The sequence below is a fragment of the Cariama cristata genome, unplaced genomic scaffold (assembly GCF_000690535.1).
Source record: "Cariama cristata isolate BGI_N322 unplaced genomic scaffold, ASM69053v1 scaffold14195, whole genome shotgun sequence".
Lineage (NCBI taxonomy): Eukaryota > Metazoa > Chordata > Aves > Cariamiformes > Cariamidae > Cariama > Cariama cristata.
Window position 1 is genome coordinate 32,534 of NW_009617061.1, and position 27,128 is coordinate 59,661.

At 38.2% G+C, this 27,128-nt stretch overlaps 1 protein-coding gene across 1 annotated transcript in view; it reads right to left on the reverse strand.

Annotated features, from left to right (window-relative positions):
• The window catches only part of ATF7IP (activating transcription factor 7 interacting protein), a 49,713-nt gene extending 24,830 nt beyond the window's left edge, over positions 1-24,883 (reverse strand). The window contains exons 1-9 of the mRNA XM_009700394.1: positions 23,836-24,883; positions 16,048-16,137; positions 14,194-14,339; positions 13,107-13,244; positions 11,167-11,232; positions 10,364-10,437; positions 9,772-9,860; positions 7,792-8,427; positions 5,644-5,711 (exon numbers count right to left, since the gene is read on the reverse strand). Of these exons, the coding sequence (XP_009698696.1) occupies positions 5,644-5,711; positions 7,792-8,427; positions 9,772-9,860; positions 10,364-10,437; positions 11,167-11,232; positions 13,107-13,244; positions 14,194-14,339; positions 16,048-16,137; positions 23,836-24,883 (2,355 nt within the window). The remainder of the gene's footprint in view (positions 1-5,643; positions 5,712-7,791; positions 8,428-9,771; positions 9,861-10,363; positions 10,438-11,166; positions 11,233-13,106; positions 13,245-14,193; positions 14,340-16,047; positions 16,138-23,835) is intronic.
• Between the last annotated feature and the right edge of the window lie 2,245 nt (positions 24,884-27,128).

A 27,128-nucleotide genomic window follows, 5' to 3' on the forward strand; every position in this document is an offset into this window, starting at 1 on the left:
ATTTCTCCCATACAAAAATAAAAAGCTAGTAAAACTGCAGTCAGTAGCTTTGAAGTATCAGGTTCAAACTGAAGGTAGTAAGAGGACATTGTATGGTTGGTGCCAACAGAATAAGACTTTAACAAATGAGAAGCCAAAAATGCCCAATTATGAGCCAACAAAATGGAAGTCAAGTTAGAAGCCAAATGATAATTAAAAAGAATCAGAGACATGCCCAGATTGGCCAAAAAAAGTCCCTTTTCCAATTTAAATCACCAACTGGATTTGTGTTAAGGAATGAAACACTCAGCAATGTGCTGTTACAGTAAGTCACCCAGGTGCAGTCAGGACCAGAGCAGGGCATGTGGTCAGTATGACCACAGGATGCAGCAAGAGGGAGCAGAAAGAGTCATCATCTGGCAACATACTTTTCTTCTTTCTGCAGGGTAAGTGTTCAATGCCAGTATGCTGGAACAAGCAACTACCCGAGACAAATACAGGAGTATTTTTTTGAGGAAAAAAATAATACATACTCATCCTGGTGAAAGTTTAGAGTAAATCTATTCAAACAAGAAATTAAATTTCCCAGTCTGGCTGAATTATGAATTCTATGAACACCTAAAAATCGGGAAATCTATGTTACTCTAAAATATCCTAAAATAAGTTACTGCGCAGTTCTCCTATACTTTCAGAGCTGTTTGCCCTTCATTTTTTCAATTTTTCTTCTTTCTAGCCATTAGAAAGGACTACTTTCTTTACCATTTCCATGTGTTTTACTCTAGGCTTGACAGAATTATAATCCTGGATCCATGATGTCCTTCCTCTAGTCATTGATGTTGTAAGTTAGTGCTGCAACTAAGGAAGTGTAGGACCGTGAAGTAATTTTTATATTAATAATTATATCTGATTAACTAGCTCGATCATTGTAACAACAGCAAATAGAAGTGACTCTAAACACAATACGTAAGATGAATATAGCAATATAGCACTTCCAAAACCTTTTAATCATCAACAGGATCCATCAGAAAATGGAAAACTCTGTGCTGGTCTTAAACTTTGGAAAATTGATGCAGTAAGTATGAATAACCTACCCGAGGCCACAAAGGTAAACATTATCAGCCAAGATAAAAACTCCAAAGTTCAGGCATCAAGTCCTCTGTTCAGACCACAACAAAGTGGTAAATCTCATTCAATATTTGAAAGCCTTCCCCAACAAGGAAGTTCTCCACAGAATTAAGAGTTTATCATGGTCAATTTGTTATTTCAGCTGGGATTTTTTCTCTATTTTGTCCACTGCTGAGCAACATAAACACTTCCTGTGAAGTCCTTAGTGTGACAAACCATGTGTGTGGGGGCACATGTGTGTACACACATACACACAAGCATTTCAAAAGAACGAAGCCGTTCTTATTTCATTCAGTTAATACAATGGAAAACAGTTTTTAAATGCTACACTGTTTCTTCTTCCAAAGTGGACCTACCATAATTTGTGATTTGGTGACCAGTTTCCCATTTTTATTTACAGGAAGATCTCGATCTGTCAGAATCTCTGACAAAAATTATGGCATAGGATAGCAGAGACAAACCATCAGTTAGATTCTCAGGTGTGATTCATTAAACTATGACTAGGCCTCCTAACTTGTAATTTTTTTTTTATTAAAAGAGCCTTTTAAACTACAATTTCATTTCTCTGACAGAATTCACATCCACTATCCTGAGAATTTCTAATCTGTAAAAAACTGCTATGGAAAATGTAATGATGGGATCAGTTTCCTATAGTGAGCTAATCTAAAGAAGTTAAAACCCCAATAACATTTGAGTAGGGTTTGGTGGGAAGAGCAGGATGTGCTTCTTGTGAATTATACTGTACTGACAAGGACTATAGTGACTGTACTGCAAAGACAATGTGAAATGTAATGGAAGGGGTAGGTGAGAGGAAATACAAAAAATCTCTCACAAGATAAGCACATATCGACACAACACTTCAACTCTAATCACTTGCCATTTAAGCAACAAACCTGTTCTCAGCTCTTCTGGTAATGTTTTCCCCATTTCATGCACAACTGAAGAGATCCCAGTTTTAATATAATTTGTATCAAATAGTGCCTCTGGAGAACAGAATGACTGAAATCTTAGCCAGAAATATTAAATAGGAAAAGAAAAAACCTGTAATACAAATCTGTAGCTCACAGAAAAATCAATTTAGAAGAATGTTTATTAAAAAAAAAAAAAGGCGCATAATCCGCTGGTAGGTCCAATAACAATTTGAACAGAGAGGGTGACAGTGGTCAAGCAATTCCAGGTGTTTTCATGCATTTGTAAATATCTGCAGTGTATCTGTGTATTTCATTCAGCTTCTACTTTCTCCGTGCTCTTCAGTAATCAAGTATTTGATTTGTAAGATGCTACATTAGTGCCAGCAGGCACAAAACGGTATAATAAACACACTCTTCACAAAATAGAAAAGCCACGCACTTAGCTGAAGAGCTATGCTTTCTTCGCTAAGTGGAAATCAGTATCTCCTTTTCATTCTTTTTAAAATCGCTCTGCTCAGCCACTTAAAGAGTCCCAGCTGCCACAGAAAGTCATATAAACTCCAAGCCCTGCTCTGTTTAAGTTTCTGTTCCATAGCTCCCTTCAGGAGTGCGAACACGATACTTCTTGCTGAACTAGACCGTGAGAAATTTCCTTAGTAGGCCAAGTGAAAAAAGAAATCTGGTAATTTTTCCATTTTAGCAATTCATTTGAAATCAGTTCCATTACGGAAGGATCAAGTCATTGGTTCTTGTTTTATCACACGCTTTATAAAGACAGATTCATTACAGCAGCCTTGAAGGGGACCGGCAGTTCGGTTCCCACTGGCCCCATTCTGGGGCAGAAACACCTTGGAAGAACTGTGGTTCAAGAGGACGGGGTTTTTGGAATTCAGAGCTGGGTGTCCCTCAGGGACTAAAGTCACAGAATTAGCACCAGGTGTCACCACAGATTTCTTAGGGAATAAAATTTTGCCTTGTTCTAGAACAACACGGTTTACAGAAGAGGTGGAGGCACCAGATAGTGATTCTTTTATCACTTCATTTGGGATCTTGCTATACAGGTAATTGGGGGCGTTATGCTCCATTACATCTGACCAAGCCCTGTAGCGAACTTCCGCAGCTCCCCAGTAGTGTCTAATAGCAGACTCGGAGCGATGGCCTGTCACTGCCATTATTTCTCTAGGCCCCAGTCCTGCTTCACACAGTAGCTGGATGGTGGTAGTGCGGAGAGAATGATTGGTGTATCGCTGCGAAAGCCTGGCCGCCACACTTATCCTGGGCATCATGGTACCCAAGTAGTTCACACCCATCGGTTCTCTTTTGTACCAGACAGGCTGTTCTTGCATTTGCTCTGATGTTAGCTTTAAAGGATGGAGGTAAAAGGCAGGGGGCTCCGGAGGCAACTTAGACAAATAAAGCTCCAAGGAAAAAACAGGACAGTTTGGGTCCCCTGGCATATCATACATTTTACCCATTTTATGAGGATCTTCTCCACTTTTCCCTTTGCCAGGATACCTAAACATAGCATATCGACGCCCGTTCTTGTCCTTCTCAACAACAAAAGCATCTGGAGCCAGATCTCTTAAAATTTCCCTCCCTCGTTTGGCAAAATGCAACTGCAAATCAAACCAAACCTTGTTGACGAGTGCCAGTGGACTGTGCAATCCCAGCACACCAGATTGTTTAATCTTACGCAAGTCCTCAGCAGCTATGGGAGGATGGTGGTGAGTCTCATCCTTTCCCTGCATGCGCAGCATCTTCAGCACGCTCACAAATACCATGTTTGCACTAGCAAACTCTTTGTCCTTCATTAAGCAAATCTGACGATTATAAGGTGGCATTTTGAGATGCCGGTTTAAGCCAGCACGCATTGACTTGTAGCTTGCCACACTGTAGGTATTTCCATCGTGATTCCTTATTGTGTAGTAAAACTCTCTTAAGATATCATTGAGTTCACTTACTGGGACCAATTCAAAGCTAGGATCCTTGCCATTTTTGGCCAGCCATTGTTTTAATAGGTTAGCTGCCCAGCCAGTCTGCTTGTGGGTGTTTTTGATGCTCTTAGCATCCTCTTCCTCTTCCTCCAAGCCAAAGAGGACATCCTCGGGGAAGTTAAAATTCATCTGTGATGCTTCTACTGCTTCTTTATTTTCTGATGAAGTGTCTTCCTGTTTCAACTGCTTTTCGAAACAATTGATCAAAGTTGTACCATCAAATATGCCACAGGTATACGGCACACAGCGAACTACTTTTTGATCTGAGTGCTGTGAAGTGCGGAGTAATACATAATATTTTCGATTTTACGTAACAAAAAGCAGGTGGCATTAACTGGATTTTTCAAATGATATGGTACGTCAATTCCATACCTCACTAGCCAATTAAAATGCATCAGGTCCTTCTTTATTAACCATGGCATTACTCATGCTTTAACTGATTTGGAAGCAAACCTAGAAACATACACTGTAACAGAAGACTGAAAACCGGAAAGCATCACGTGTCTTTTATTTCCCTCCTCCTTGCTCATCTTCCATTGCTAAATACCACTACCACACACAATCTGTTTTTCCAAAATCTTTTCCGGGTTTCAGGCTCTACCGAAGATGAAAAATTCCAAAATATGCATCTTATACTGAAAATTAAATCTTAAACCCATACATCTGTCATCCATTCTGGTACTCAATTTTCCACATATCAAGTACTGACAAATGTTTTAATAGCTATAATCCACAGGTATCTTTGAAAAAAATGAAGTTCCCAACAACCATTCTTTATGAAATACCTTAATAAAAAGGTAAAGTGAGGCACAGTTAATATAATACTGGTTATCTTTGCCAGAATATTTCTGTGACAGGTGAAAAACAGCATCTTGCCCGTATATTTTCTTCTTGCTTTGAAATACAATTCAGATTTAACTGTTCCTTGAAACATTATTAAATGAGTAAATTTTGGCTAGAAGAAATTAGTTTTATTCCCTTAATAAAATGACTTCCAGTTAACAGCAATGTAAGTATGAGGTGCTTTGTGAAATATCTCTATGCAGAAAGACAATTAATTACTAATAAATTTAAATAGCTAAATTTCAACCTTTAAACTTCAAAGCAAGTTCAACAAATTTTAGATGAGGAATCCAGAAGTACTGCAAGTTCTCCTTTATCAAGAAGTAGTTATTCCTGAAGAAAGTTCCTTTTTTTTTTTCTAAGACATATGGCAATGAAATATCAGAACTGCAATTCTTACTAACTTCTAGATTACTGTGGAAACGAGAAAGCTGCAATAATTTACAAAATATTGCTGGCTTTAAGTGGAAGCCCTTCAGAAAAAAACTGGGCAGGGTTTTCTTTTGTATATTAGCTCTGTTTTATCAGACAAGTTTTTAGTGCGCTCCTGAATTACTAACACATCTACTTACACAAAGCCCATCAGAACACTTCTGAAAAGATTATCAGAAGCTTATGTTCCAAGTAATACTCTTCATGAGAAGAAGAAGAAAAATACAAACGGACAGAAACTAGAAAGGATGGCACAAAAAGGAAACTAAAATTGTTTCATTATGAGCAATAAAGATCAAGGAATTTTCTCCTGTGGATTGTAACTTTAGAATTTTATATAGAAACAATCAACTACCTACCTGTGTCGTTCCCTCAGCAGGTCGCTTGTTTGCTGAAGTATCTGTTGGTGGCTTGCTTGTCTGGTTTTCTGAGGAGTCAAGAAATTGTTCATTTGCAGTATCAAATCAGTACTAAATACTGCTATCCACTACACAAATTTGGAGGCAATATTTGAAAATGTTTGATACTAAACATTCAGTATGTGGCACATTTAACATTTTTCAGCCCCAATTTTCAAGTGTAAGTACTCAAGCTTGATTACCACCATTTTTCAGAGGGAACAGAGGATACAGAAAAGCAAAATGGCCCTTTCTGACCTAGAAGCAGTACATGTTCCCTTCCTTGAAAGTCTGACAGAGTATTCAAAATATTTTATGAACGATTCCCTTGCCTATTGGAGGACAAAGCGTAACTCCAATCTCTCTGTCCCTCTGTATGTAAACTGACAAGATATTAAACTGAAAAATACTACAATTATTCAACATTTTTGTACAAAAAATTCGCTGAACAATGGATGGTTAAACAGACTGCAAAATACGTAACTGAGATAATTTGTGCAGGAAGACTAATATCTTTATTAGCTCAGCCAAACATATATCTAAACTAGCAACTAAAGCAGAAGTTGCTTGAAATTTGATGTAAACATCTGAATCCAAATTCTCCGTTCTCATTCCTTTTCATTTTAACCAGAGCTTATCAGCAATAGTGCCGGCCCAATGCAGTGTTTCAATTCTGGTGAGAAAACTACTAATGTATACACTAAGGCTATGTGACCTGCATAAAATGAGACACATTTTTTGGACACACACAGGTCCTTCATTTAGTCACTGTGCCTCATCTGTCAACAACCCTTTTTTTGTTGTGTTAAATTATTACATTAGCTTTAGAGTTAAAAATCAATACAAAGCATGTAACTGTCCAACTCTATGGAAGTCATTTTAACACAGCTAACTTAGAGATGGGAGATGAAATAAAACTAGTTCTGATGTCAAGCTCTGCTTGAGTTCATTTTAACATTATATTGTGCCAATGAGAAATGTGCTGTAATTCCAACTCACTTGGAAATCTTGAGGACTTCTTAGAAAAATATTTTCAAGGTATGTAAAATCAGAAGTGCAGAGAATCATCATGGCATGACCAAAGACAGAAAGTATTTTAAAATAGTTAATCTAGATACCATTATTTGAACACTCATTGTGTTCAGAGACTTTATTTTAAATACAATAAATGTACTTCTTTGGAACTAGGTTAGTATTAAGTTGTGTTCCCCCCCTCCCCTTTTGTTTACTTTTAAGTAAACCAGTGGGGCGTGTCTAAAGAAGGGCAATGAAACTGGTGAAGGGTCTGGAGCACAAGTCCTGTGAGGAGCAGCTGAGGGAGCTGGGGTTGTTTAGCCTGCAGAAAAGGAGGCTGAGGGAGACCTTATCGCTCTCTACAACGACCTGAAAGGAGGGTGTATTGAGGTGGGGGTCGGTCTCTTCTCTCAAGAAAACAGTGACAGGACAAGAAGAAACAGCCTCAAGTTGTGTGCCAGGGGAGGTTTAGAACGGCTATAAGGAAGAATTTCTTTACTGAAAGGGTTGTCAGGTACTGGAACAGGCTGCCCAGGGAAATGGTGGAGTCACCATCCCTGGAGGTATTTAAAAGATGTGTAGATGTGGTGCTTAGGGACATGGTTTAGGGGTGGACTTGGCGGTGCTAGGTTAATGGCTGGACTCGATCTTAAATGTCCTTTCCAACCTAAACGATTCTATGATTCTAAGTGTTGTGAAAATTAAGCTAATGATTATACTTTCCTTTCAGTATGTCTTTGCTTAGAAAAGCAGCCAGATTATTTTGAGAAGCTGTATTAAAAATAAATCCCAAGTTGTTAACAGCAGAATAGGAGTTTCTGACTTCGTGCTAGGAATGACATAAATCAAGTTCTGAATAAAACAAAGCTTACAGAGCCACACTGCTGACTCCTTCTAAGGAGAGATGATTTTCAACAATGGCTGAAACACACCTATGACAGATATGATTTTGATCTTGAGAATTTCAACAGAAAGCCAACCCAGAAGAAACATCTCAGTAAAACACACTAACAAATTTCCACAAGAGTGCAGTTTTTTTGTTTCCCTCTGGCAACTATTTTCCTTTCCCAGTGTGAACATTCAAGTATAACTTACCAACTCTGGGCGCTGTAATGGCGGGTGGTTCAATAGGAGCTGTACTACTAAACGCAGAGAGGGGAATCTTCATCTGCAGGGGGGCTCGACCGCTGGCAGCATTATAAAGTCCTGAAGGGCCCACTGTGGGCAAAGTCCTTGTGGCCTGAGCAACAGGATGTGCAGTAGAAACAGCCTGTACTGCCAACGTTGTGCCTACTGACACAGCACTGGCTGGAGAGTTCCTTTGAATACCAGGACTGGGCACAGATGGGATGTTATTTGGTTTAGTTGGGTTAGTTGATGCCAAAGACACTGTAGTTTTGGTAAGGCTACCAACTGTAGATGAGCTTTGTACAGATATAAATTCAACGTTGCCTGACTGTTGGTTAGTGACCAAAGTCCCTGCGTGGCCTTGCAGGAGCGGAGGCTGGGATGACACTGCGACAGGTACATGCAAGATTACGGGCAAAGACTGCAATGAGACAGACACTGACTGAGCGCTGCCACCCGGCACTTGGTTAGTGCCTACAACTGTAGCTGTGTTGGCTGTGGGAAGAACTGCTGTTGTCAAAGTGCTGGTGGAGGTCACTGGAGGCTGAGGCTTAGGATGTCCACTGACAACTGTCGGAGGAGCAGCAAGACTGGAAGGTGGCACTACACCAATTAAAAAAAAAAAAAAAATTAAGTATTTGAAGCAAGTGGGAAGTTTCACTCCAACACAACAACTGGAAATGATTTATGGTGTGGGTGGTGAGTCACTGGAACAGGTTGTCCAGACAACTTGTGAATGCCCTATCACAGTAAATGTTCAAGGCCAGGCTGGATGGGGCTTTGAGCAACGTAGTCTAGTGAAAGATGTCCCGGCCTATGACAGGCGGGGTTGGATTAGATGATCTTTAAAGGTCCCTTCCAACCCAAACCATTCTATGATTCTATGAAAAATGTGGTACATGATTAACTTTTTTGCAAGGAAAGGCTACAGATACCCTTTTTCTGTTTACACTCTGGCTCTTTTTCTGTTGTACACCGATACTCAATGGTCTAGTTAAGGATAACAGCCAATACTGTAATTCTGTTTGAGAGAACTACATATAAATGGCAGAAAATTAAGATATACAAAGAACTATGACACAAACAGGCTTGAAGAAAGCTCCAAGATTTAACTGTTGAAAACACATAAAGTAGAGCATTTTAAACACTCATTACAGAAATGTAAGAGCAACTGGTCCTTCAGAAAACACAAGAAAAGAAAAACTAAGTCAGTTATGACTAACTTCCTTTGTACAGGTAGGACCCTGTATCCAGAAGGTTCTACTGAAACCAGGGACTAATGTGTCAGAGAAGATACTTGCTTTTATGCAACAAAATTTCAGGATTAAATCTAAAGGTCAGGAGCATAATACACTACAGAAAGCCAGAATATGTCCACTATGAGATGATTCTGTGGAAAAGATTCAGCATTCAACATTAGGTAAACTATTTTTAAAACGAAGGATGGTGTGAGTACAATGAACGTAATTAACGGTGGTTTTGATTCTACGTTCCCTATAAAACTCTAATCTAGAAATTCAATCTTTCAACCTGATTCCCTTAAGAAATGGGGCTTATGACTTCCTTTAGTTCCCCACTCAACTTCTGCAGCCATTAGGTAGCGGGGAAGATATCAACATCCTACTATGATCAAGTACAAAAAATGGTCTGTGAGCCGTGAATTTCACTTCTTGGCAGCTGAGAGACTGCAAGTTTTGCTGCCATAGCCAGCCAGCAGTCTGCTGAAGCATGTTCTGGCTGGCCAAATCAACACATTTTTTCCTTCCCTTATCTGCGAAGCACCCTACACAAATATAAAGTGGGAATGTGGTAGGGAGCTAAAAATAATGATTTTTGATGTCAGAAAAGAAGTCATAAAACTCAGTTTTGCTCTGTTCAGTTAGTTATTTAATGGAAAGCATTAAAACTTCCAAGAAGTGTGTTTATAGTCCATAGGCAGTTTCTTACCTGCATTCATAGGGGCTTGAAAAGTTGCTGGTGTGCTCTCTCCTACACTCCTCTTTGACTCCAGCATCTGTCTCACTGTGCCAGCATTTCTATGGAATGAAGCTGCAGTTAGCATTTCTCAATGAGCCAAACCAGGTACAATTACGAACAGTACAATGATGAGAAAACCCTTATTTTACAGCTATTCTTTTCATTGAGATTTTCTAAACCCATTTATTTTCTGCCCCCTATGTCAATTAACTTCGGATATACCCCTACCAAAAAAAAAAAAGGCAGAATTATTTGTAAATTTTCAAGTGCTTGCACCAAGTTTGCCTTTCACCATGAGAATTTCCCCTTCCAGAAATTAAACTTCCATTTTCATCTGTTATTTTTTAACTGCTGAAAACAACACTCATCTCAGTTTACCTAAATGGATTCAACATTGTCCATTTATGACTTCTATGAAAGAAAATTGAATTTTACAATTGAAGAGCAATAAAGGAAAAGGAAGAGCACTTTAATTAAAAAAAGAAAATACAGGGATTATCCATTACATCTCAAGTGTCCCACTGTAAATTTTAACATGGTCACAATGATGTGGTTTGCTTACCGGTATGTCACACTGTTTGTGTTTGCAGACTCACTCACTGTTTTCGCTGGAGACAGAGGTGCATTTGGTGAATTCTATTCAAAAAAAAAAAGAAAAAAGAAAAAAAAAAGAGAAGGGAAACGGGGGGGGGGGCCAGAGACGCCACAAAACCACCATAAATGAGCTTGCAAACTAATGCTTTCATTATATTTCACATTCATTCATGTCTGTGAGAGATACACATTTTCTGGAGCCAACACTGCAGAACTTGACATGTTTTACAACCCCCCAAAATCTCCTTGGTCCTACCTGCCTCCCTCTCCTACATCCTCCCTTTCTATAAGTCTCTTGCCTTCAGCTTTTTACAGCATGAGAATCAAAATTTCTCACTGAACGTTAATGGACTTTTAGCTTCCACTTCTTCACAGTAATTAGTCCAAAATACTCATTCTAGACACAGAGAACTACTATTGTTTGTATCCGTTCCTCTCCTCTTCCCCCTAAACCTCCAAAATCAAGGTACTGGGATTCACTCTTATTTACTCTGTACTCTTCATATTGAACTAAGTAAGATTTACTTACACACCGTTTAAGGTGCTTCCACACTAATAATGTCTAAAGAACCTTCTGTACAATCAGAATTACATAACAGATGTTAAAAGACTATTCTTTCATATCACTGCCTTTAACCAAACAAGACAAACCTACTTCGTGAATGCCACCAAACTACCAGGTCACATCTTTCTGCATATAAAATTTCTTTATTTTTCAACACAAGGTTTAGGCTAACTTAGAAAAACAAATATAACAAATCTAGTTCTTACTTCCTGTCTTTTCTTCAAGTCCTCCCTGGCTGCTCCAAACCGCTTTGTCAATCTAGCGATTTTAGCCTAAATGTGAAGAAGATGAAAACAAACAAACAAAATGATAAATATCCTCCCCAAGAACCATCAAAGAAATTATACAACTAAAATATATATAATTAAGACATCAAGTCAAAGGCTATTTTCATATCAGGGGAAATTATTCTTCCTTGAAATACAGTACAACTGTATTACTTCAGAGAAGCAGACAGACATACACGTGTATCACAATCAAGGTATCTTAGAGACAACTTGAATTATTTTCCTTCCTATTCATAGTTGCACTAACATAATCCATCATACAGAGGTTCACGCAATACTCTGCATGAATGAAAGCGACTGAAAACATTTGACTCTTTTAATGCCTTATGTACCAATCAACCACACTGGAAAAATGCACCTTTTTTTGCCTTTCATATTATCTACTCTTCCTCCATTTATTCTATTTCTCCCTCTCAGTGGTACACTACATATCACACACATCTCACTGTCAACTTTGTTCTACTCTATGTCATGTTCATGTGTCAAGTTCATTATCTTCTTAAGCACCATTCTTACATCTCATCTTTTGCTTCTCATGCTTCCCTCAATACACTATTTGGTGATCACTCCTTCTGTAATTACCTCAGCATTACAAGATCCTAATTTACCCTGTCTAGGTTGCAGTTCTGATGGCTGACTAATTTTGGAGGCAGCAGCTGTGCGACTTGTCTAAGCAGGTACTTCTTTTTTTTTTTTTTTTTTTTCCACAGAAAGAAGAGTTAAATTATTTTTACAAACTCCTGAAAACACTAGGTTAGCACTATCGGAATGGAAGTTTTTAAAAAAATCAGCGAGTTTCATATACCACAATTTCAGAACTTCTTACTTAAAAGGAGCCGGTCCATTTAGAAACCTCACCTCTCTCACATTTTTACAAAGCAACATGACAGGCTACAATTATAGTCTGCCTTTAATTAAATTTATATTTCAATTTCAGTTATCTTTTACAACATAGAGGTGTTTTGGAGCACCTTGCATAATAAAACCATGTAAGCTTAGACTGCAAGTATACTAACATCAACACATTCACAGCCTTATACGACGTTATTAATTTGACACTGTAGTTGATGGCTAAAGATGCTGATAAACAAGTATACTGAAAGTGTCTTAGCACTCAACAAACAGCCAACATAAGATGTTTGGGGTGGCAAGGGAGAAGAGTTATGTAATACAAACTGGTCTGGCAAAATCCATACTTTTTTAAATGTTAAAAAAAAATGGCCTTATTGTTTGAATTTGTTATGACAAACTTTTCATTGTCTTGTCACTTCAAAATTCTTTGATTTTTGTGATGTTCCTCATGTCACCACTATGTACATCATTTCTATAAAGAATGCAAGAAAGTATCCTGTATTCAACACTAGCTATTTGTTTCCTTGCTAGAACATAATTATTTAGTGTCTGGGGAAATAGTATGGATAAGTATCACGTGATGTTTCTGCGTTTGAACATTCTACAAAGTTCAGTGCTACTGTCCTCTCCTTTCTGCATTCTTCCGTTTTTAAGCAAATCTCTGGCTTCATAGAGACAATAGATATCTTCATACTTAACATTTATTTGAAGAACGTCTCAATGGAACAGAAGAGTGGAAAAGTGGTTTACTAACAGCTAATGAATCAGTTTGCCAGAAGGAAGATTTGCTTTGGGGTTTTTTGATGATTAATTGGTTACTTTCTTCTTTCTGAGTAGGGAAATAGGATTTTACAACTCAAAAGCAACATTAGTATTTGCTGCTTCCCCCCCCACTTCCCTTTGTGGAGTCAAAATGGCTTCCCTACTGACAACTACAGGACACTAAATGTTGAGGAACTTATTTTTAAATTTGACTCTGGTATGCAGTTCAACACACAAACACTCACCTGCAGTTCAGTAAGCACAGTTTTATGCCTCTTGTTGCATTCTACTTTCTCTATCCGGGTTTTCAAGTCTGCCAAAGTCTTGTCAAATACAGCACACTGTAAAGCAGTAAGTTTTTCTTCTAACAGTCTCTGGATAACCTGCAAGATTATTGTAAAAAAAGAAAAATAACAATGGAATCCCAGAATTTGGGAGACCCTCTATAAAATATTCTCAACTCTTAACAAGTATCCTACTACTAACGGAACAATGACAACACTTGTGCCCTATCAATCAAATAAACCTATAGTCACCAATAAGAAGAGAACAGAAACTAAAGACATTCAACAAAACTTCATTTCTGAGATGCAATTTCCCCTAGCAGAAATGCCCTGTGTTGCTTTTCTTGCAGAAGTTAAAAATGGAAAAAGAAGAGACTGATTTCCACAAAGTTTACTTGACACACTTATTATTTAAATTTTTTCTCCTGTATCTATTGCAGTGCAAAAATTTTCCTTAGGAAACAAAAATAAAAAAGCAACAAATGCAGTTCAGTTTTCTGCATCTCACATTAACGAAGTCACAACACGCACTATCTAACTAATGGAAAAAGGGCACAATTTTTTCTTCTTCAGGACCACAGGTTTCTTTACATGCCAATGGAGCAATCGGGCATTTAACAGCTCTATAAAAATCTGCAAAACGCTACGTTGATTGCACTCTTTTTTGGAGACAGACTTTCTTTAAAGCTAGCCACACAATAAGGCACACCACATATAAACCCTTACCACACTGAAATACCTCCTTTGCTAAGACTGCACACCTATAGTCACATGAGACTTGAGAGTTTAAGTATTTAATACATTTCAAATATAACACTTGCAGCACAATTTTCAAATAATATTTGGTCTCTTCTTAAAAGTAGGGCTACATAGAACTTTATATGCATTAAGTCACTTTTGTTATTTGAATTATGTCCAATTTTCAACCACAAAAAAGAGGAAGTGTTTGGAGAGGCAGAGCGTGTGTGGGAAAGGATAGCTAATTCAACGGTAGCAAGACAAGTGACAGGCATGTGTCTGCCATCTTCACTCTGCGTTTCCGTTCTACCTTTTCTAGTTTTTGGTCAACATCCTTTCTGGCTGTAATTTTGACTTGGAGCTCAGCTTCATAATCTTCTCCCATGTACCGACGACGTTTAGAATGAACGCTGTCCATGTCCTCAGATTTGGAACGCTTTCTCCTTGACACTTCACCTGGAACAATTAGATACAACTCCTTGTGAGGAACCTTCAAAAAACCCAGCATTTACAGAATGCCATGATTACTATGAAGTTTCATTTGCCCCCAGTTCAAGCTTTTTCATCCTAAACCACTAAGAGTGTCTTTGGAAAAACAAGATGTTTGATGACATAAAAGCAGAACAGTCCCTTTGGACTCTGTACATTCCTGCCCTGTTAGTGAGTTCTGCTTTATGATTCACCAAACCAGCACCCCAAACGCAAAACGACTCTCATACCACCATTCCCTTCTCCAGAATTTGCACTTTGGTCACAACAACCCCATGCAATGCTACAGGCTTGGGGACGAGTGGCTGGAAAGCTGCCCAGCAGAAAAAGACCTGGGGGTGTTGGTCGACAGCCGGCTGAACATGAGCCAGCAGTGTGCCCAGGTGGCCAAGGCGCCCAACAGCATCCTGGCCTGTATCAGCAATAGTGTGGCCAGCAGGACTGGGGAAGTGATCATCCCTTTGTACTCAGCACTGGTGAGGCCGCACCTCGAATACTGTGTTCAGTTTTGGGCCCCTCACTACAAGAAGGACATTGAGCTGCTGGAGTGAGTCCAGAGAAGAGCAACAAAGCTGGTGAAGGGCCTGGAGAAAACGCCTTATGAGGAGCGGCTGAGGGAGCTGGGGGTGTTTAGTCTGGAGAAGAGGAGGCTGAGGGGAGACCTGATCACTCTCTACAACGACCTGAAAGGAGGGTGTAGCGAGGTGGGGGTTGGTCTCTTCTCCCCTGTAACTAGCGACGGGACAAGAGGAAACGGTCTCAATTTGCACCAGGGGAGGTTCAGGTTGGATATTAAAAAGAACTGCTTCACTCTAAGAGTTGTTAAGCATTGGAACAGGCTCCCCAGGGAGGTGGTGGATTCACCATCCCTGGAGGTGTTCAAAAAACATTTAGATGTGGCGCTTCAAGACATGGTTTAGTGGGTTTAGTGGGCATGGTGGCGTTGGGTATATGGTTGGACTTGATGATCTTTGAGGTCTCTTCCAACCGTAACGATTCTATGATTCTACGTGCACCAAGCTGAATATGAGCCAGCAATGTGCCCTGTTGGCAAAGGTGGCCAGCAACACCCTTGGCTGCCCAAGGAAGAGTATCACTAGCAGGCTGAGGGAAGTAATTATTCCCCTCTAATCAGTGCTGTAAGACTGAACCTTGAATCTTATGTCCAGTTCTGAGCTTCTAAATACAAGACAGACATGAGCATACAGGAAAGAGTTCAGTGCAGGGCCACCAAGATGTTTTACAGACTGGAGCATCCATCGTATGAGGAAATGACAGCTGGCACTGTTCAACTCGAGAAGGCAGTTAGGGGAGATTCTATAATGTGTGTAAACTACCTGATAGGTGGAGAGTGAAAAAAAGACAAAGCACGACTCTTAGAAAGAGAAACGAAGGCAAATTGAAATAGAAGAAATTCCATTCAAACATATCAAAAGTTTTTTTACTGTGAGGGTGGTCAAACACTGGAAGTAGAACACTGGAAGGCTGTGGAGTCTCCATCTGTGGAGATACTCAGAACTCATCTGGACATGGTTCTGAGCAAACTGCTCTAGTTGACCTGGTTTTGAGCAGGGGGTTTGGACTAGATAATCTCCGAAGGTCCCTTCCATCCTCAAAAATTCTGTGTTTCTAACATGTGCCACGAGTGAACCATAATAGTATTAACATTACGTACTTCTCTCTGTGTGTTTGTCTTCTTCTTTCTGGGCTTCTTCTCCTTCTTTATCCTCCTCACTCCCCTTCCTTCTCTCCTCCTCCACCCCTTCTACAAACAGAAGAAAAAATCCCATCTGTTACTTACAGTGATTTACAAAAGTCTTGTAAGAGTCCTGTTTTAACGAGCAAACTTAGAATACTTATGAAAAGCCATATTGGAGAAGATGAGCTAAGTAAGCATGACATAGAGGGAATGCACAGATGGAAAAAAAAATCAGAGGATACCTTCAGAGCAAAAAATCTGAACTACCATACAACACAGTAAGATTCACTTCTGGATCTGCTTAGCTTTAAAATCAATGGAATGCCTCAAAGTTACCTCTGAAATGAAAAGAGTGTATTTTTAATGTAGTTAAAGTTCTCAATACATAATTTTAGTTCATTTTTCACCTATGAAAAAAGCAGAAAACTTTCAGTGGCAAAATACTCATATATTTCTCTACTTATTTACAATTGGCAAATTCACTCACAATCTTTATGGTACAAAAGGCCTGGATTCTTCTTTTCTTAACAAACATTAATTTTCATTTAAAGTTTCTTCCTAATACAAAGTATCACAATTTAAGACTAGTCATTTAAAAACATACAGTTCAGGAAATTCTTAAATAAAGAAAAATCTGAAATAACACCCCCAAACACACACAGGTTAAAATGAAAAATGCTAACTCTCCCTGAAAACTTTTATTGTATGTTCCATGAACTTTCACTATGCGTTTCGTACAGGCTGTATTTGCCACCTCCTGTGCTTGCTAGGTACAACATAAAACTATTACTTTTAAGATTACATTAAAATCTATCCAGAATATAACAGAAGTAGTCAGCACTGTTATGCACATATTGATCTGTACACTCCTCTAATTTCCTATTTTTGTTTTGTTATTACAGCAGAGTTTACCAGCTTTTTTAGAGAAAGTTCTGGCTGCAAAGATATACTTGATGCTCTCTTAACACTAAATTTTACTTCTATTATAAAGAACATTTGAATGATTTAAAATCAGTCACCTAATAAATCAGAAAGAGGAAGGACTCAGAAAACCAAAATCTGAAATTAGGAGATTTTTTCATTTTTCTAATTTATGCAAGAAATAATATTCATACCACATAAATTCTTCAAAATCAATCTGATTTATTTTTAAGGTAATAAAATGGCATAGTGTCTATGCCATCTGCTTTTTAAGATTTATAGATAAGCTTTATGCATTTAATTGTTATCAATAAAATAGGACTAATTTACCTAAGAATCTAAAAGGAGAGTCATTAAGTTCAAGAGCACTTTTTCCACAATTTACAGATTTTAATATTCAACTGAAAGATAGAAATATTCCATGGAAAGATACACATACCTAGAAAGTCTTTAAAATATCATGTTACAAGTTTCAAAGCTGAGCTTTTTGAGTTCTACATAGAGAACAAAGTAAATTTGCGGATGAGGAAGTCCCTTCCTTACAAACTTCCATTAGTCTGTGAACAAATTTAGCTTGTTTAACTAAACATGGTTTAAACACAATGCCCAGCTAAACCTCTCTAGTTAAGAGGGTTCAAACCATAATATGGAGATAATTTTACAATTGGCTATCAGCTTACTTTTCACTGATAAGCTGCGATCTTATTATCCTGATGCTAGACAGGCAGAAGCAATGAATGCAATCCCTTAAAAACCACAGTAATTTGATGATACCATTAAGTTATCACTGTATCACATAGTCATCTTAATCCACGCTATTTGCTGTCGATCTGAACACAAAGGTGTTTGTGGTTTTTTTACTAGGTGTTTGCCTGTCATTAAACAGTTGAAAATACCTTTTAATAATTTCTACAGCTGCAAGTATCTGTATCTGCTTAGTGACTGACTGGATGCATATTTAGATGTCAGTTCTGCCAAAATATACATACAAATGGAAATAAAAACAATGAGTAAGCCTAAGAGCACCTGAACAGTATTTGCAAGTTACTCTGGACTGCATGGTCGTACTCTTACTATTCCATAACGCTGTAACTGCAACTGGCTAGAACCAACGTGCACAGCCAGCAATCACAAGAAAATACAAAAGCACAGCCTTTCTAAGTAGTGAATCCCTGCTCAAACTCTACCCAAAAGTTATTATAAAACAGGAATACAGATTTTTCCCATGAAACATGACAGGAATTGACTACTTTTGCTTACGAAGAATATTCATATATTTTTCAAAGGAATCATCATGACTTAGACAAGCTGGAGAAATGGGATGACAAATGCTTTTTGATATTCAACAAGGACAAATACAAGAGTTCTGCACTTGGGCAGGGAGAACCGTTGCAGTAACACAGGGCAGAGCCCGCATGGCTGGGGAGCAGCTCTGCTTCGAGGACTCGCACAGACAGCAAGCAAAGCACGAGCCAACAGTGTGCCCTGGCAGCAAAGGAGCTCCACAGCACCCCGAGCTGCACTTACAGGAACAGAGCCAGTACATTATAGGAAGTGGTTATTGCCCTTTACTTGACAGTCGTTATGCCATCTTTCAGTAAGGAGCAAGAGACTGCTAAAGGGCTGGGGAACATGACCTGTTAGAGAGAGAGGCTGAAGGAGCTGGGCTTGTTCCGCATGAAGAAGACAAATCTTAATAGGGACTTAAAACCAGTTTTCCAATACCTGTAAGGTGGCTTTTGAGAAGACGGAGCCAGACTCATTGTAAAGGTGCACAGCAAAGGATAAGAGACAACACGTGTAAGCAGAAACAAGAGATTCCCGCTGACAGAAAGGAAAACATTTCCAACATGACGAGCGTCATTGGAATTGGTTGCCCAGAGAGGTTGTCTGGTCTTCATCAGAGGAAATTTTCAAGACCTAACTGGATAAAGTTCTGAGCTACCTTGTCTAATCTCATAGCTGACCCTACTTTGAGAAGGAGACTGGACTAGAGATCTCCTGAGGTCCCTCCCAACCTGAACTACTCTATTATTTGGTCACAACTCCTCCTGCCTATCATAAAACATTAGGGGAAAAAAAATTATCAAGTGATTCAAACACAAAGCACAATATTCTCTTCTTTACTTATTTATTACCTTATTTATTGGGGGGGGGCATAACCCATAAAAGACTTAAAGATTACAACTGATGAATCCAACATCCATTAATCGGCCCTCCAAAATGTGTCGGATAGAAGTGTGCCCAGTTTCTGGTTTGCAAAATCCAGTGGATCAAAAATGCAGCAGTTGTGTCTTTATCTGCTACATTAAAGAACTCTCTTTCCACCATATATTCAGCTTCCATTTGCAGATATTATAGATCTCCTTAATCTTCCATTGGATGAACAAAACTTAAGTTCTTTTAAGCTTTCCAGTATAAAGTTTGTTTCCCAAATGCTGAAATATTTTTGCAGCAGCTCTCTGAAAGTCTTCTATTACCTCTTTTTGAAGTAAAAAACAGAAATAGAAATATTATTGCAGAAAAGTGGTTTAATCAGTGCCGTTTAAGCATAACTTCTTTTCCTGTTTGTGAATTCAAGAATTTTGACAGCTAGTTCTATCACAACACATGAACAAAAATTCATGTTTAGTTGTTTATCTGCCATTCACATGTTCTGAAGTTCTCTTCAAACACCACTTTCTAGACAAGCTGTATTCTTTTAAATGTTAACTGCACTCTTTATTCTTAAAAGGCTGTACTTGAGTGTGCTGCTTGAGTTCAGACGCCCTTAAGGAAGACCAGTAAACAAGTAAGTTCTCTTTCAAACTATCCCTGGAGGGCATGAAATGCCATTGTTGTAGTGAAGCCTAGAATCAAGTGTTTGGGATGGACTCAAACTGCTAGCAATTCTGAGGAAGACAGACTTCGGATTTGCTCTGGCAGACATACTCACCTGGTCAAACCTGAGTGTACACATTAGGTCAGAGACAGAACATAGCAACAGCTGCACTAGGTAAAACCAACAGTTCACCTAATCCAGGATCCTACCTTCAACACTTTCATGTCAACAGTAAATGATCAAGTAGGGAAGAATACAAGGAAAAGAACATAGTCACACAGCCCCAGAAACATTCCTCAGCTTTCTGAAAAACTGCTGGTGGAAGACCTCCAGAGCCTTGGGGTTTCTGTGCCTGATAGCCCTCAAAAAAATTCCTTTTCCACAGAAGACGAACGTAGGTAAACTCATTAGGTCCTCATTGAGGACCTAATTGGGTGAAGTAAGTTCAACACCATTTCAGGCTGTATTAACAAGAAATGTGTCCAGCAGGATAAGGGAAGCGATTCTCCTTTGTTCAGCACTTGAGAAACCCTCACCTGGAGCACTATGTCCAGTTTTTGGGTCCCCAGTACCAGAAAGGAACTGACAAAACCACAGCAAGTCCAGCAGAGGGTCACCAGAAAGGTCAAGGGGATGAAGTACATGCTATATGAGGAGCGGACGACAGAATTGGCTTTGCTCAGATTTAACAAGTGAAGACTAATTGGAGGTTGTATCGCTGCCTTCCATTACCTAATGGGAGGGCTGAGAGACGATGAAGCCACTACTCTTCAAGGTGCACGGCAACAAGACAGGAGGTAATGGACACAAGTTGGAACACAGAAGATTCCACTTAAGCAGAAAGTTTTTCATGGTTGATGTTGGATAAATATTTGGCTACCCAAGCAGCTGTGGTATATCCATCCTTGGAGATGCCCAAAACTAAACTGCCAAGGTCCCCAAGCCATCTGATATAACTGGACCTGCTTTGAGCAGGAGGCTGGAATAAAGACCATCAGCGGGTGGAATGAAAACTACTCTGCAATTCCAACATCTTCCCTCTTGCTCTTTCATGTACCTTTTCCAGTTCTGTGACATCTTCTTTGGTATGGGGAGGGGGAAGGGAACAGAATTACACAAAACATTTAAGAGCTTGGTGTCCCACAGTGATGTTTTCCTCAAGGTCTTCATTTATTCCCACCATTCTTTATTTGCTTTCTTCAGCTGCTACTGTATCAACGTTTTTATGAAACTGCTTACTATAATTCTGGAAAATCATTCTTGAGTGGTGAGTCAGTTCTATCTTCCTATCAAGTTATGAACATTTTCGTACTCATCTGTACCACTTTCTAGTTAACCACAGTAAGTTTCGTCTGCCACTTTTATAGCCTACTCATTCAGCCTTGTAAGATTCTTCTACAGCTCTTCAGAGTATCATCAGCAAACTGTCACCTTGCTAGTCACCCTTCATTTTAGGTAAATTATTAATTCTGTTACACAACACAGTGTCTGGAACAGATCACTGTAGATTTACTTTCCATTCTTCAAATGATTATTTCCTCCATGAGGACTTTCCATCTTATCCAAAGACAGTTCAGTTTCCAAAAGTTCTTGTTAAGAAATCATACGTGTTTGGATATCCGAAAGAATTCAAATACATCAATTGGGTCTTCCTTGTCATGTCCTTGTTTACTTACCTGAAGAGCTCCATGGTTTTCTAATGTATGATCTTCCATTACAAAAATCTTAAGTGCCAACATAGCTATTATATTTACTAATTCTACTTGAGAAAAAGATTCTATTAATCTGCCCATTTGAAAAAAGTCTTCTAGTACCTTTACATCTTTACATCATTGTTTAGCCATGCTGGTTTTCATCTAGGCTTTTTGAAAACTGTACTTTTTAACTGAGCACCTTGTACCTGTGCCTGCAATATAGCATCTTCAAATGATCTCCGTACCGTCTCCACAGGTTTAATTCTCACAGACTCTTTCCAAAAGTTAATCTTCATCTTCTAAGATAACTCCATGCTTTATCATACAATTGTTTCCTGCCCTGCAACCTCTCTGCTATTACCTTTGTTACTGAAAGACTGAAACTGGTGAAAGGATTGCAAAATTTTTGTATTAATACCATGTTAATTTTAGCACAAAATGTGTTGCCAAAAGATTTGCTCGACATATTTCACACAAAATGTACTATTCAGGAAAATTTAAATTCCCTTCTCTGCAACTTGACGAGCAAGCTTTAGGAAGCTTAGAACTCAGAAATTAACAGGTGACTGCTGCTTAAGGACAGAACATACTTCACAGTGTCCAGTTTTCATTTCATGAACAGTCTCAGTTACAGCCTTGCAACTGTAAAAGTCATAAGCTGTTATAGCCAATAAATAAAACAACTAGTCAAGAGAATCTGTCCTGTCACTAAAACCGAAAATCTGAAAAAATGCTGAATACAATCATTTTAGACTTCTGCAAACTGTAGTCCAATACTTAATATTCACTTCAGGGTTTTTGCTCCTCTGACCACAGTGTGTTTTCTCATTGGGTAAGATGAAAAAAGCAACCCTCATATCCTAATTTCATTCATCTCCAATGAAAGAACCCTTAAGCTGCAGTAAGAACAAGGATCATAAATTTACTTGTAATGTACATTTTATAAAAAGGACTAGTAACACACTACAATTTTGACACAAGTACACACAATGTTCTTTCTCCCTGCCACCCCCCACCTCCAAACGGCTTCTGGGAGACTTTAATTGCACAACAATGGTATCACTTTTGCAATCTCAATGTAACACCTAACACCTAAATAAGATCCTTCGAAGAAACTATGGAACCTACCTTTTCTGTGTTTAATTGGCATAAATTTAAATACCAGAAAAGAAGGAAGAGTCTGAAACATGGCTGAAGTGATACATGCTTATCTCCCTTTCTCTAGCTGTTTAGAGACTGAAGACTCAGAATGCTATCACACATTACTGAAAGACACAGTTTCATCATTAGTGAAACAAGAGTTCAGAAACTACGGTTACTGACTTCTCAGAGACTGAAAGACACCTGAATCTTGTTTAACCTATGGAATCCCCACCTAGTCAAACATGTTTAAACACATTTGGGTTAGCATGGTCATCATTGCATAAAAAGCTATACATGGGGAAACAAAAAAGGAAGAAAAGAGAAAAAAACCAAGATCATTTGAAACAACAGCTTTCTTAATTACAGATAAAAAAGCAGTGTCAACTTATCTGTAAATTATTCATCTGTTTTATTTTCAGAAGTGCAACAGTATGACAATGAGTGCCCTACGTCAAAAAAAAAAATACATTGACAAAACTGTATGACAATAATAGAATACAGAGGACATCCATTTGGTTTAACATTAAAAAAAAAATCTTCTGCTAACTACAGGGAGAGACTAAAGGACCAGCTTCCTACACTTAATGCTTTCAAATGTTAATTAGTTGGCACAGTAGTCAGATAAAAGTTAGATAAAACCCATGATAAATTAAATGAATAAAAGCTATATGGCATGAACACCACACATGACTTGCGTTTTTCATGAAACCTTTCCAATGCTGTCTTTTGGTGAAAAAATGAAATTTGAAACAAATGGGACTTGTGGCATGCCTGAATTGCCAGCATGTTTTCATTCTCACTAATTATTTGCATGTTAAAGAAATGTGAAGTCCTTTCTTCCCCTCAAGAAGAGTGAACTAACACATTTCTCTTCCCACATATCTTTCTGTTCCATGTCTGGCAATTATTCATCTTTTGCCTTCTTCCACCCACCACCTCACCCCAGTTTGCAAAGAGTATGAGAAAAAAAACCCAGAACAAACCAGATCTCGAAGTTTTTTGGTATTACTTCCATTTTTTTTCTGGGCTTCAAAACCCAGCCCTGAAAACTGTGAGAGTGTGTAACACAGAACTGGTGGGCAAGACTGCCTTTTTGATTTAGAAACGTGTCACAAGTGTGTCATTCTGAGAAATGAAGAAAATCTCAGAGCTGAATCAAAAACTATCAATTTAGAAAATTCTTACCTGGAAGACTTGACTTCTTTGGCAGTATCACTTCAGCACGTTCCTCCTTCTCATCACAGGGATCCTCTTCATCAGACAGTACTAAGAAAGCCTCTTTTGGCAGACTTTCATTGCTTTCCTGCTTGGATGGTGAACCCAAACAGTTGTCTATTTTCTCGTCTAAATCTGGGACCGTGTCATCCACTGGAAGCAGAGGACTTTTAGAAAAACAGCTCAGTTCGTCTTCAGCAGGGGCTAGTTTTTCCAAAATTGGAATAATTTCATCTGTTTCCATAGACTCAGCATTGTCCAAAATACTTTCACTTGGCTCTTCTATTGTCTCCTGACCAGTGGTTTCTGAAAGACCTGCAGTGCCATCTCGTTTGTCTTTTGGTTCCTGGTCAGCTTCCATACTGCTAGAGATGGCTGCTTCTCCAACAGCATCTTCAACAGTTGTTTCTTCAGTCCTCTTTTCCTGACTAGATGAATTGGAACTAATAGTTAAGTCATTTGTTTCCCCCTGCTCTTCACAAGATTCACTAATATCACAGATCGATTTACTTTCACCTTCTGATGGGATGTCATGCTCTCTTCGGTCCAAATGATCCTTTGTATTATTTTCTTTGTTCAAGTTATCTTTATTGCTATCAAGCATTCCATTTTCAGCCTCACAAGCTAAAGCAGTATCTTTACCTTGCTCAGGAGTAACATTCTCTGGAGACAGTGTTAGAGCTTTGGGTTCTATGTCATTGACTACGTTCCCTGCCCTACTTTCAGGGCTTTTGGCTTCACTAATTTCATCAGACGCTGTTCTTCCTTCTTCAGAGTTCATACACAAGTCCACTAGGCCATTAATTTCCCTCTTGTCCTCCATACAGTCTGTATTGCTTAAAGGGGAATTTAAATCAGAATCTCCATTCTCATGCTTCCCATTTAACAGTTTAACTTCAGTTGTCTTCAACAGTTCCTCTTTAACCTTATAGACAGCTTCAAGTTGCTGTCGATCACTTACTCTCATTGTTTTTCGTGCTTTAAAGACTTTTTTCTGAGGTTCTTCTGCGCTATCCATCTTGACCCTTAAAAAAATTCAGAAAGAATTGTGAAGGTAACAATTCATTATCATCATATTACAGTGTTCCTAAGAAAGACTGCAGCATTTAGCACATTTTAAAGCAAACCAGTTTAAGTCTATCTGCAAAAACACACACACTTAAATTTTGTTTGTCCTCAGAAAAAGTGAATGCAAGTTTCTATGTATGCTGCACAAACACGTGTATGTAAAGATCACTAAGATCTCACTATAACATTATGTAGTAATATTCTGACTACACATTTTAGACCAGCCATCTCATAGTATTATTCTAGCAAAGCCACGTAACGATGTTTTCTAGCTAGAAACAGATACTGTGCTAATGTAAGAGCTAGCAGCCCCTCTTCTCATAAAAAAGTAAGAAATATTCTTGGGCCATCAGTTTACATTTATTTTATCTTTCTACAACTATGTAATTTCACGAGTTTCTAAAAGAATTAAAAACTGGAGTAAATGACAAGATTTTTATATCAAGTAACTTTGAAGACAATTTCAATATATTGAAGGAATTTCTCCATTCGTCATTAAGATACTTTTTTTCTTCTATACAGATAAAATACACCTTCATCCTCCATATTTATACAATGGTTAACTAAACTTGGGGTTTTAGAGCACTTTAATTCAATTTGCAGTAATATCTTATTAAGACCATTTGTGTTCACAAAAACTAGTTTTTGTAGCTCCTTTTAGAAAAATTTCCTTTTAAGGAAAACTGATGGTTTTGCTCTCCATACAATTTTATTAATTCCATCCACCCATGCAAATATTAAGAACAATAAGAACAGTAATGTATAACAAATTTAAGAAAAAATAATTGAAAATCTCCTTTACGAAATCAATAAACTGAGTTAAATTCAGCATTACCTAGGAAGTTAAAATAATTTTGCTGAAACATAACAAAATCTTCTTTAATTTGTTTCCATTAAACAAACCAAAAAAATCCATAGAGGTTTTTAAACTTTTTTTTTCCCCCTCATGTGGTCTTGTTTTAGGACACAGTTTTAAAGGATTAGGTACGATAACTGCTTTCTGCTTCTGAACAGTGTTAAGGTACTTGTTATATCCTAAAAGAAACTCAGCAACTAAGACCTTGAATCAGCTGATGTAGCTCTAGTGAATTTACTCTACCGAAGCTCTACTGAACCAATTTAGCTCTACTGAAGCTACTACACCGTCCTAAGTCATTCCTGTTTAGGATATGGCTTTTCTTAAGTTTCTCAAAACCTGTGAAAATTCACTTGAGTAACAGTAGTTAAAAGATACTACAGCGAGTAGAAAAAAGAAAGAAAATAAATCAGTGGTTAGCTCTATATTAAATTTATTTTTTCCACAAGCACCAGATAAGTACATGTTTATACCATTGATACAGCAGAATTATTACACAAAGGGTGCATTTTAAATATTTAGTACAGTTCATTTTGCATCTTCCCCCAATGCACTTTCATTCACAGAGCTGAAAAAATCATTAATAAACCACATTTTGTCTTTCAGGTGGGGTATTTTTTGATTAAAAAAAGCAGGACTATCACCAACACTAGCTCTGATCAGCAATTATTTTGTACAACCAAGTTGTAAAATTCAGAGATTCCACAGCCTCTATGTTTGGCCCCACCCTCTTGTCACCAACCATGCCTACCAGTTTTATTTAGGCAGTCATAAGATTGCCCTTTAGCCTTCCCTTCAGCAGATTAAAGCTGTCAAGCTCCCTCGGTGTCTCACCATAGGTCACATGCTTTAGGCTCCTATCATTTTGGTAGTTCTCTGCTGGATCCTTCCTAGTTACTTGGAACAGCTTGTTTATAAGAAAAGTATTTAACATTTATGCATCGCCCAACTGGAATATTCTATGGTAAGATATGAATATATATTCTAAGGTACAATATGAATTCAAATATCAAGACAAACTCTAAATCTTACAATCATGACATACTGTATTTTACAATTATAAGGCTTCTTTTACAGTTAGTTAACATGACCTGACAAAAACATGGGCAAAATAGAAAGCAGTATGATAAAAAAAAAAGCCCAACTATTTTCCCCGTGTTTTGCATTTCCTATTAATGTAACATTGAGACTCTCTTCCACTTTATTTCAGTTCTTTTCTACATGACAATCTAGAATCCTTGTATTCTGAGTAACTAATGGTGCTTAAATAACACTGATTCACACCTCAGGAACAGATGAACAAATCTTCACAAAAGGTTGTATCAGCTCTGTTTACAGA